The sequence below is a fragment of the Solea senegalensis genome, linkage group LG17 (assembly GCF_019176455.1).
Source record: "Solea senegalensis isolate Sse05_10M linkage group LG17, IFAPA_SoseM_1, whole genome shotgun sequence".
In the NCBI taxonomy this organism is placed as follows: domain Eukaryota; kingdom Metazoa; phylum Chordata; class Actinopteri; order Pleuronectiformes; family Soleidae; genus Solea; species Solea senegalensis.
The window spans coordinates 1,094,652-1,107,582 of NC_058037.1; the positions used below are offsets into that span (position 1 = coordinate 1,094,652).

At 38.5% G+C, this 12,931-nt stretch overlaps 1 protein-coding gene across 1 annotated transcript in view; it reads right to left on the reverse strand.

Annotated features, from left to right (window-relative positions):
* Nucleotides 1-4,100: 4,100 nt before the first annotated feature.
* nt5dc1 (5'-nucleotidase domain containing 1) overlaps nucleotides 4,101-12,931 on the reverse strand; it is a 68,997-nt gene continuing 60,166 nt past the window's right edge. Inside the window, exons 10-12 of the mRNA XM_044049693.1 lie at nucleotides 10,796-10,969; nucleotides 8,135-8,303; nucleotides 4,101-5,133 (exon numbers count right to left, since the gene is read on the reverse strand). Of these exons, the coding sequence (XP_043905628.1) occupies nucleotides 4,976-5,133; nucleotides 8,135-8,303; nucleotides 10,796-10,969 (501 nt within the window). The 3' untranslated portion in view covers nucleotides 4,101-4,975. The remainder of the gene's footprint in view (nucleotides 5,134-8,134; nucleotides 8,304-10,795; nucleotides 10,970-12,931) is intronic.

A 12,931-nucleotide genomic window follows, 5' to 3' on the forward strand; every position in this document is an offset into this window, starting at 1 on the left:
TTTCAATATGAATTTGTAGTGCAGACTAAACTAACAGCTGTCCTTTTTGTGAATTATATTAAATTAAAATATTGCATGTTTTGAGTAGGCTAATAATGTTTATAGGGGATCATAACAATAGATTTACATCTAGTTTGCACTGATTATCTGTAGAATAACCCTAGAAGTGGTCATAACGTTTTGTATTTTCTTTTTTTTTATATATATATATAATATTTTGTTCGTTTTTTATCTTGACATTTTCCTGAGTTTTTTCACCTTATACAGTTGAACTGGAAAGATATACAGGTTTTTTTAAAAAATCTCTTTCATTAAACACATGGATACACATAAACATATTTACATTGTAAACATAAAATAAAGATCCAAGAAACATTGGGAACGAAAAATACGTGCTGCCGGTACGGTCGCTTTTATTTTGAAAGGCTTCGAATCAACTTCCAGTCCTGACAGTGCAGGAGACCTCACAGTGCAGGTCCGTAACGAAGGGTCCTGACAGTGCAGGTCTGCAGCTAGACTGTCTTGGAAACTTCTAACCTTCTCCAAAATAATGCTCGTTTCTTTTTTCTATTCAACACCAGACCACACCCCCTGTGTTTGTCATACATACATTTTGTTGTTGTTGTTGTTTTCTCCCTTTACATGCTATGAATGAGCAACAAGTGAGCGCTAAATAAGGTTCAGGAACAACATGTGATTACTTAGTATTATTTATAGTTTATCTGATAGTGACAATACAGATAAACATCCTCCCTCTGTGTGTAAACTGTCAATAATATGGTTAATATGCATACATGTATATGTACACACATATATATATATATATATATATATATACATATATACATGTATATTAATAACAAAGTAGAAGAAAAGGGTTGTGTAACAGTACTGGTCTGTTGGTAGTTGATCTGTCAGTGCTAAATATTAAAATGTACTGTAATGTTATTCCAATATGTGGCATGCTATTTTGGTGAAGAGACAACAAAGAAGACAACCATGGACATTTGTTAGAGGTTAGACATTATGAGGATGTCGTACTGAAGGACCCACACATGCACAATGAAACATGAATTTGGGTAAATTTCCTGATTAGAAATAACTGCTAATGAAACACGAATATTACTTGTATGTTTTTCGATATTTGCACATGTGGAAATGCGAAGTGTTGCCTTTGTGTCACTGCTGCATCACTACTGCATCACTGCTGCATCACTGCTGCATCACTGCCACGTCCTGTCACGTTTTTAATTTGGGCAACCATGTTATAGCAGAACTATGCAGGGTTTTTACCCTCATTTAACAGGTTCAATGTCGCGTTTATTTGTTTTTTTAGTGATGTTTGTCTTTGCAGGGCAGTACAGTTTATGAGACACGGTCGACCTTCTTAGATATAATCAAACACAAACAAACAAACACCAGAACAGGTCTTATTTAGGAAAATCGTCATAGGTTTTATTTCATTGACAGTACTTCAACACTTGAACACAGACTTGAACCTTCCCTGTGTGTTTTCAACGACTCAAGACTACAAATAAATCCAACATAAGGCAAATTTGCATGTCAAATTTTTCAAGGTCGCATGAGAAAAGTCGAGTACAATCACTACAAGTGTATGTATGAAACACTCTGCACACACATACAGCACAATAACTCACGGTGGATGACCCATCTCACATTTGTGCCAACAGCTGTACACTGCACATTTTCAAAATATGTTCTCTCTGTTTGTGAGACGGTGCCATCGAAAAAGAACAATTCCACATTTAGAATTTGAGCAAAATGAGAAGACTGAAACCAGTGTCATCTCTGTGTAGTTCAGGGATGCTCATGGTGCGTTCCATTTGTAGTCGGAACTCGGAATTCCTGACTTGGAAACATGGAGCAAACATGGAGCAAACATGGAGCAACCTCACATACAAGCAGTTTTGTCAAACACATGAAAAACAACAACCACAAAACACGTTGAATGATAAACAACAAATGTAACACATGTAAAACCTGTTCAAATGCAACACTGGTCAGTTAAGAATGAACTTATCTGAGACCGTCAACAGTTCAGTTTTGTGCGTATGTGCGATGGGTCTGTGTTTTATTAGAATCTCAACAGTAAAATTTCAAAGAATCTAATACGTAACAATCACAGTGTAAAAGCACAACAGGCCAAACCGTGTGAAATAGGCTGCTAAATGTTCCTATTGCTAATGAAATACACCGTAAACAAGCCAACAGACCCCAAAGCATTTGATACATGACATGGAAGTATTTCAGATTTTGTATTTTTTAATTTGTTCTGCTGGCTCTGTTCAATAATAAACCGCTGGTTACCATTCACTGTCCTCTTGATTTCTCTTTGCTCAGTTTAAGCAATATTTTGTAGATATTGATCTATAGTAGCATAAACTACAGCTTACATTTGGCTTCACCCATGTTAGATAATTCATTTTTAACATACTCTGCAAATCCATCTAACCGAACTCCATGAAAGGACGCAGAATAAAAATCAAACCAAATAATGTAAACCGTCATGGAGTAAAATGAATTCTGCATGTAAATCGATGCCAAAATATGTCGTCATATCTTTTCTTCTTTGTATTATACACAAAAGACTTAAAGAAAGAGATTTACCATCATTCCCACTAGGCCTTGACCTGTTTGCATATTAAAGTGAGTCATTAGGACCTGACATAACTAGTTCTCAGTAGATGAATTAGGCCTAGTTTAGACTGCAGCCCAAATTGGATTATATATTGCATGTGATCAGAGTGTCTGTATTGACATTGTCTAGTCTAATCTCACACATGGATTTCTAGTAAAATAACTATTACATTTTTAAACTATTGCTTAATTAACTTCCGTCTCTCTAGATCTACATCGTTATTGTTGTTGTTGTTATTCGAGCGACGCATAACCCCGGGACTCCACTGCATGTGTGTAAATAACAAATGTGTTGCACTACATTACATGTCCTGCTCTGAATGTTCCGTCATCCAGCAAAAATAGAACATATGTTTTCGATGGAGCCGGTACACAATGCAAACAGAGTCGGTGGAAGACGACACATTGACATTGAAGTGGAAGTGTCACTTCCGATACCGCGACTGAGATGCTATGCAACGAGTAGCATTCAGTGGAGTCCTGTAAATCCTATGTGAGTGACCAAGACGTTCAGATTTAAATGGATCTGTAAAAATACGACCAGAATCGCATTCCAAGCCACCTCCTCATGTGGTTTGAATCAACTTTGGAAATTTAGATCTCATGTGTTTTTTTTAAGATAGTAGATACAATCTGGATATGCTTAAAAATATGATTTGGGCTGAAGTCTAAACAAGGCCATTGTACTGGGATCAACGAGAACTTCTGTTATGCTCACAGCTACAGAACTCGGTTTAAAATAAACCTGTGGAAGTGACTGATTGAATTAACGGCAATTAGACAACAGACATTTCGGTTTTGGCACTAGTTGTATTTTTGACCTTGAAATTTGACCTTCCAGTCTTGGCACTGGTTAGTGTCATGTGCCGAGATATCAGTCTTGTGTGAGTGTGTTTTAAATATTATGGCACGAGTTCCACACCGACAAAAGAAAAACTCTACACAAGGCTTTTAAAGCATATATGATGTCACTATGCAGGTACTGCATATGAATGAAGCACAAGTAGTTCATATTTTTAATCACTCAAAGAGCACATGTCACCGCTGCACCAAAAGAACACAGAGAACATCTAACATAGTCTTTATCATTAATTATTACTTATTATTATTAGTAGTAGTAGAAGTAGTAGTAGTAGCGTTGTTTCCCAAAGTTGTGTTTTACGAAACAGCCAACACAAAGGACAGCATTGTGCCAGTTTTTTAGCAGCAATGACCTGAAAAGTAAAACACCTTCCATTAAACTGACACGGGGTTTTGAAGTGTGGTTTGTACTTCTTCTTCTTCTGAAGTCGGGCCGCACACACTTAACACAGTCCTGCGTATGTGATTATGAACACGGATAATCACACATAATTACAGCACACCCCTGCTCAGAGAAGCAGCATGAGACACAGTGGCTTGCTCTCACTCAAACACGGCTACAAGAAGGGCCAACAATAGGATCACACAACAGAATTTATGCCACAATAAGAGGATGACTTTACACAGTCTTTTCCTTTGTGTAAAAGTGGAAAAGTGCTCACTTTCCTGCACCAAATTCCACAGAGAAAATCACAGATTTCAGCTGTGTCCATCATTAGGTTGGATTATGTTATATTGTTGATTCAGGGTTTGATTCTTTGTGAGGGTTTAGTACATCACTGAAACAAACTTACCAAATGACGTAGCAGGAGACCCGCAGCTCTATTAGCTGAAATCACTGATTTTCTCAATGGACTTTGGTGTGGGAGAGTGAGCGGTCAAGAAGAAGGATGCCTAACGGTGATATCAAAGACATTAACTGGTCTAAAATGTGATTGGGTGAGCCTATAGTTAAGTGGTGGCCTTCAACAATCCCTTTAAGGTGAGTCAATCATACAGTCAAAGGAAATATTGTTTTATTTTATTTAAAAAAAAAAAGGAGATGTCAGGGGTGTTAAACATAAATTCAGCCACAATGAGGGACAGACACTGTGACTGTCGATAACGTTCTTGAGGTAATCACTTAAGGGGAAAGAAGAGGTTCCCTTTTATCCCCCAGAAAGGTTTTGAAACACAATCAACCATAAAAAATAACATTTAACACGACATCTCTTATTATTACTGTATGCAGACACGCACACTTATTTTTGTCACTAAACCACGAAACAACGTTCAGGCGTTATTACAGAGATACTGTGGCTTCTCTGAATGGGTGAGGAGGTTATGCTTCCTGTGCTCCACAGATGGTGGTGGTGGGGGGGGGTCAGGTGGGAAACTACAGGCAAATATGGAGGCACATTCCTCTCCTGAGGCAGAGGGGTAAGGGAGGACTTGTTTTTTTTTTTCTTTCTTTCTCTCAAACCGTTTTCCTTTTTTTTCTCTTTTTTTTTTGTTTTACTTCTTTTGACAGACTCTCGCACCACTTCAGCAAAGAATCCGGGGGCCGGGGGTAGTAGCCGGTGGTGTAGGGCTTGTCAGGAGAAAACCTGGGGAACTTGAAATCCAGAGGGAGATCTGGAAAGATCAAACAGAACAGTTATGGAGCACATGTTACGCTGCTGTGGCTACTCAACGGCAAACACTCACGTTTTTGATTTATCATTCGCAGGGAAAAGCACGCTTTGTTCAGAACTGCAGTATCAAATCATCCTATTTTTACCTCCAGGGATAAAATGAATATCATGACTCAATGAACACTGAGGGTAGTGCTGGGAATCAGTTTGAGAAACAAACCTTAACCGTGCCGTGGCGAGGCGAGGCGTGGCGAGGCGCATAGAGCCGGTGGAAACACGCCACTACTGATGAAGGCAACAGTGGTTTAAAAACTCCTGTGTGCCGTGATGTTACATCGCAGACTTTCTCTGGAGGATTTGGTGCAGGGAGAGCGAGCGGTTCATGAAATGACACTAACTTCATTTTCCAGTCAGAATAATGTCTCTAATGAGCCAAACTGGTTCCCAGAAAATGAACTGTCTTTGGGGTCAATCCCAAAATGTCCTAAAAAACATAGATTCAAATGTCCTGGAATGTGCGAGGGAAACCCCACGCATACACATCTGTAAACAACTGTAGACAAACGACCACCAGTGTTGGTGGAACTGGAACGCTTACATCCAGATACAGACACAACAAATAATCTCAGTGAGAAAACAGCCCTGAGCTCATCATTATATGGGAGACTGGCTCTTTTACCCCCCCCCCACACACACACACACACACACACACTAACTGCTCTGCAACAGAAGAAGAAGCTGGAGCTGATTCTGACTCACATGTGGCTCTGGTTCAGCCCCTGCTTTTGCCTCTTATGTCTGTCGCTGAGACGAGACACAAAAGATGGAGAGAACGTTTGATGTGGGGACAGAGATTTTCCACCACGATCTGTTTCATCATTTTTTTTAATCTCTGTTTTTACACAGTGAATTTGAATCTCATGATTGTTCTAAACAATACGTTGCGTTATTCACCAAAGGAAACGCTTTCTGTGCGACGTAGTCCACAGATTTACTGTATCGACAACAGAGTTTAAATTAGTAATATTCAGTCATTTGATGTTAAAGGTAAGGATTATATATTATGTTCTTAGACACATAGTCAGTGTGTGACTGTGCAGCAAAGGGTGGGCGTGCACAAGCTAAGCCAAAACATGGCTTCGATTGGGGACAGCAGAAAAACAAAAACAATTTTTTGCCCCCTGGTTTACTGCTTAGATCATTTCATTTGTGATAATTGTTTGAAAACAGTCCATAAAGGAGGCAGCAGTGGATCAACAGTTTGTTATGCCAGGTACAATTGCACTGAAAACATGTGAAGAAGCTGAAATAACTTTATGTTATTGCTGAATAAATGAGTGCAGTGAAAGACAATATTTAGACATATGTCTCTAGATCAGACAAAAACAGCTTGGAGAACCCCAGGAGTCTATTTTGGGCTTGTTTGCATTTCCCTTTATGCTGCGTCTGCATGCGGTACATCCCTTTATGCTGTCATTTTATTTCATTCTCACAGCTTTTCCTTCTGTAAAAACTTCCTAAATGAACAGCCTTCTTATTTATTTAGCACGTAGAGATAGGGCTTTTATTATTAACTTTAGCTGCTACACTCACAACTACCTGTTTGCTTTCAATGGCTTTAAAGACTTTAAAACTTTATTGCTCATGTTTAAAGAAGCAGGTGCTCGGTCACAAAGCTACAGATCTTATTTTGAATGTGTAAGTAACTAAGGTTCCAACCTCCTGTTTACGTTACACCTACAAAATTTGTGTCGAACTTGGACTTTTTATCTCATAATACTGACTTTTTATCTCATAATTCTGACTTTTATCTCATAGTTATGACTTTTTATCTCATAATACTGACTTTTTATCTCATTATTATGACTTTTTATCCCATAGTGATGACTTTTTATCTCATATTATGACTTTTTATCTCATATTATGACTTTTAATCTCATAATTCTGACTTTTAATCTCATAATTCTGACTTTTTATCTCATAGTTTTTATCTCATATTATGACTTTTTATCTCATAATTATGACTTTTTATATTATGACTTTTTATCTCATGATTATGACTTTTTATCTCATATTATGACTTTTTATCTCATGAATATGACTTTTTATCTCATATTATGACTTTTATCTCACTTTTATCTCATAATTGAGAGTTTTATATAGTTCTGACTTTTTATCTCATAATTATGACTTTTTATCCCATAGTTATGACTTTTATCTCATAATGACTTTTTATCTCATATTACTTTTATATCTCATAATGACTTTTATCTCATCTGACTTTTTATCTCATAATTATGACTTTTATCTCATATTATGACTTTTTATCTCATGATTATGACTTTTATCTATATTATGACTTTTTTATCTCATAATTATGACTTTTTATCTCATATTATGACTTTTTATCTCATGATTATGACTTTTTATCTCATATTATGACTTTTTATCTCATAATTATGACTTTTTATCTCATAGTTATGACTTTTATCTCATAATACTGACTTTATCTCATAATATAGTTATGACTTTTTATTACTGACTTTCTCATAATTATGACTTTTATCCCATAGTGATGACTTTTTATCTCATATTATGACTTTTTATCTCATATTATGACTTTTAATCTCATAATTCTGACTTTTAATCTCATAATTCTGACTTTTTATCTCATAGTTACTTGACTTTTATCTCATATTATGACTTTTATCTCATATTATGACTTTTTATCTCATATTATGACTTTTTATCTCATATTATGACTTTTATCTCATAATTATGACTTTTTATCTCATAATTGAGAGTTTTTATCTCATAGTTCTGACTTTTTATCTCATAATTATGACTTTTTATCCCATAGTTCTGACTTTTTTTTTTTTATGACAGTCTAACTTGAATGTGTGAATATAAAAGTGATAGGTTCGTTCCTGCGATGGACTGGTGAGCGTGTACCCCGTCTTTTGCACGATGGCAGTTGTCTCCATAGCTTCTTCTCCACATACCTGCTATGTGCTCAACACTAGGAATGGCCATAGTGCTGTATTTGTGAATGCACTGGCTGCACCAGGTCAGTTTCTGGCTCTCCTCGTCTTCTCCTCCACTTCTGTATACGTCGACAAAGTACGAGCCCCACTGGTTGGACACGGCAGAGGGTGACTTCATGCCCTGCTCCTGTCGAGGCAAACGACACACACGGGGCAAACTGTGTAACCGTGCGTCAGGACTCGTCTTCAGACAAGTACAGACCTGATTAAAGGAGGTGGGAATTCTACCCGGAGCACAGGGGAATATGTGGGAGACTTTAAAGTGGCTTTAACTCACACAGACTTCTGGGTAACTTTTCAGAACGGTGGTAAATCATATTTCCTGAGAAATCCCCCTCTCACTTATTCAGAACATCAATACCTTTTTCTAAGCAGAAAGAGCTGCAATCGCCGTGACAACAGGAGGTGGGCGTGAAGAGGGTTCAAGATACGTGTGCCTTAGAGAGAAATGGGTGTTTTGCTTTGTAATGTCAGCCTAATCATCAGGGACTGTTGCATAACACAGACACCACAAGAGGACGAGACAAAAGAAAAATATGCAAAGGAAGATGCATGCTATGAAGATTTTTTATCAAGTACGTCTAAAAATAATGTTTGAAATGGATCCAGAAACAGAACAAAGTCAGACAGCCGGAGGTATCACCTCGCTTGAAGTGTTGAAACACAAACCACTGACCTACTTTACCTCAGATCGACAGTGATTCAATTAATCACAAAAGACACTTAAAAGCCCTGAAGCAGCAAATACTCCTTTATCTGCGTTTAATCAGCCTGGAATGGCTGGAAATGTGAATGTAGTCGTCTGTAAGGTTGTCACTGAGCTGTGTGATTCCCCTCAAAGCAGAGAGCCACGTTCACACTGGCTGTGATGCAGATATTACAGAAGATTTTAGCCACTTAAAGGAAAACTTCACTGATTTGCATTTAGCTTTGTATCACTAGAATAGGGCTAATGTTTTTGAAAACTGATGCTTCCCAGCCTCAGTTTCCCCTTAGCCGAGAAATATCTTCATTCTTTTTTTGGACACTTGGTCCGAGCCTTGAAACTGCAGCACTAATTCCGCACTCCTGTTCCCCTACGACCCACTCGTAGGGGGGCGGGACCTCATTCCCAGGATGTAAACAGTGTCCACCATCAGTAACAAAGAAAAGAAGGCGAAACTGAGGTTGGGAAGCACAATTTTTCAAAAACACTACCCTATACTAGAAATAAAAAGCTAAATGCAAACCGGTGAAGTATTCCTTTAATAATAACTACACTGGCTTTAGTCCATTATATCTGGCCATCAGTCAAACTTGTTCAACTGGAAATTGCAGTTTGTGTCACTCTGGTCGCTGCTCACTCCTCTGGAGGAACGTCCAAAGAGGAACGTGGTGTTTTTAGATCCAAGGATTTTAAAGTCCAAACTGACAAAATGAGACATTTGAATTTGCTGATGGAGGCAGCAGTGGAACGACTTTGATGATACCTTAAGATATCACAGACTTAAGCAGGCATTACATTTATTTTCATGAGTCTTTTGTAAAGTGGCTAAAATCAGTTTTTCCTGGTGATGTTTTTTTGGCATCCATGTTTTATAGCTCAAACAATTGGTCCAAAAGCCTCAGCATTGATCTGTATTTTGAGGAAAAATAAAAAAAGAGGTCTTGGTGTTTCTTGCCAAAAGATGAGTATTCCCATTTGTGACTGTCAGGGTTACAAAATACTGAGCTTTTAAAACCTTCTGTGTAACATGTGGGTGCAATATCTCTCCAGCTGTTTTGTGCATAAAATTACTTGGAATACAGAGTTTGTATGCATTAAAAAAGTTGGTGAATCGATTAATCAGTGTTTCCTATTAATTATCTAGACCAGGGGTCTCAAACTCTAACTACCCTGGGGGCCAATGAGTGTCCAGTCTGGTCATGAGGGGGCCGGTCATGTGACAAAAAAGTCCAACTATGTGGGAAATTAGCGTGAAATCATATCACGATATCTCATCACCATAATGCAAATTCTGTACAAAAACACCTCCCTTTTAACAGGAAGAAAATATCTGACAGAAACAGACTCAAACACGTGCGGCCATCTGCCTAGACAGGTTGGGGTGAAAGGAAAAATGGGGGACATTAGAGGAGAGAAAGGACAAGGGAGGTGAGACAGAAGAAAGAGACGAGATCACAATAAAAAAAATTAAATAACAACATATGAACTCAACCTTAGGTGTTACTGCCCATGAAATGAGCTAACAATCCTAATTACTATTATATTCTGTTTATAAGGTTGTGGGCCAAATAACATCGAGTTAGAGACTTCTGATCGGACATATAAACACACTTGATGACAGCAACCAAGCTTTCACCCACTCACAAAGAGAAACAGAGGTGTTTATATTTTTATTTGTTAACTCTTGAGGGACCAGTAGTCCTCATGGAGACCAAAACCTGGTCTTTATGAAGTAGAACCACATTTCTGAGGAGCTGAATTGTGGTTATGGTTTAAGTGGTTAAGGATAAGGCTGTTTAAATAAATGGGAGTCATTGTGAGTCCTTAAATGTATAGCAGTGCAAACCTGTGTGTGTGTGTGTGTGTGTGGTGGTGGGGCCACTAAACGGAAACAGCTGCTTCAGTGAACATACCTCAAACTTTCCCTTCTTCTCCAGCGGCTCCACTTGGGCCTCATTAGACATCGCCGCGTCGCTCTTCTGGATCCCCTCCCCCTCCATTTCCTCCACTATCATCACTGTTTCCCACTTCCCGAAGCTGCTGGCGGGGAACATGTCTGACCTCATGCTGTCTCCAAAATACACCACCTGAAGGGGTGAAGAACAGAAGAGTCAGGGACGGTGTGGACAGCTGCGTTTATTGCCGAGTGCAAAAGTAAAAGTTCAAAAGCTGTGAACGCTGACATGAGTCCCCCCCGCCCTCACAGTGGGCCAGACCAGACGCGACGAGGCTGCAAAGCTCGTTACAACCTGGTTGACCATCACACGCTTTATGCCCCTCACATATGGAGAGAAGCACAAGTTGAGGCAGGTTTCACTGAAACACATTCCAACACCAAAGTGCAGACACACGCCGCGCAACACTTTCTTTGTGGTCCCTAAGTATGGGGAAGGAAATGGTGTGAGGAGTTTAGACCGAGCAGTCTGCTTCTATTTATTTCTTATTTATTTGTACATTCATGTTTATTGCTGCGTATTGTTCTTGTTAGATAACTTGTTGTTTTATTGTTATGTTATTTAACTATTTCTCCTGTCTCTATCCATCAAATGATCACTGTATCATTCATCTATCATCATCGACCTATGAATCATTTAACCATCCATCAATTTTTCAATGCATCCATCCACTCATCCATCAAACTCAATCACAGGGTACCTCGCGATACGATACTCGATACAACGATTCTGTGATAATCAATATGTTGCAAGACAATCATATAACGATACATCACGATATTTGTCTAAGTGAAAAAAAACAAAACATCTGTGAAAAGTTAAAAGTGCAGGATTTCTGTCTTTCCCTCTGATAGTGGAAGTCCTGACCATAAAGGATATGTCTGTCTGTCTGTCTGTCTGTCTGTCTTGTATTTGTTTATGTTTGTTTGTCGGGACTCTCAACTTTTGTACGAAATATTCAGTTTATTGACGTTTCTAATACGGACAAATGCTAAATAAAGTTGTAAAAAAAAGTGTCTATTTATTCACACAACCAAGAGAACAAAGTCTATGTCTTGAATGTGGGCGGAGCATCTCTTAACGTAGCTTCCTTCTTCTTCAGCCAAGTTTCCCTCATCGGTTTGAGCAGCGCCACAGAAATCAGGATCCTGTGCCGGATTCAAGTTGTGAGAACAGGATCTGGCGAGGGAGTCAGGTCATGGACAGTCTTCTGACGTGTCCTGTCCAGTGGAGGTGATGTCGTGTCATCGTGGTCTCGATGCAGGGGCGCTTGGTTAGGACGAGGACCGATTTGAGATAAGAATGAGTAAAAACGGCAGTTTTCACGATGACCGATCATCACTGTGACTGGCTTTTTTTACACAAGGCTCTGATTTTAAAAAGCAAAAAAAAATACTGCTTCCTGTAATAACTCGTCCTCTTTGACTACATGCTAAAAAGAAATTGGGGGACAAAGTTCACAGTTCATATTTCAGAGGACACTTCAAGCTAAACTAGTCTTCCACTAAAGAGGGTGTAACTACATGTTTAATTTTGTGAACTCAGCATGAGATTAACTGGGATTAAGAGGAGAACTGTGGACTTTATCCTGCAGTGTTTTACAGTGAGGCTGCTCAATGATTACAGTGTTTCACAAGTGAGTGACGCACAAAGACGTGGGGACTACGCTTCAAAGTTCTCTAAATTACTCCTAATACAAAATATACTTCACATGTATACACAGCAATTTAATGTTTGTGTGTGTAATTCATTTTCCTTCTTTTAATCTTATAATGACACAAAATAGTTGTTCATTGTTTTTACCTGAGAGATTTTTCCTTGAATTATGTTTCTACAAATAAGATGTGTGCACCACTCACTTTCCTGTTTGACCAAAATAAGAGAGCGCCACCAACTGGTCAGGAGAGTGCTGTGCTGCACGGAACAAGTGCATTATGTGTGTTCAGTCTTTTGTTACACATCATGGGGAAGTTGTTTTTCATTTGTGTCGTTACATTTTTATTCTTTCTTGTTATACGTCAACTTTGCTTTACTAAAGTGTAAAGTGTGTAAAATGTAGGTGAACTTATTTTCAATGGGCAGAAAAAGATAAAA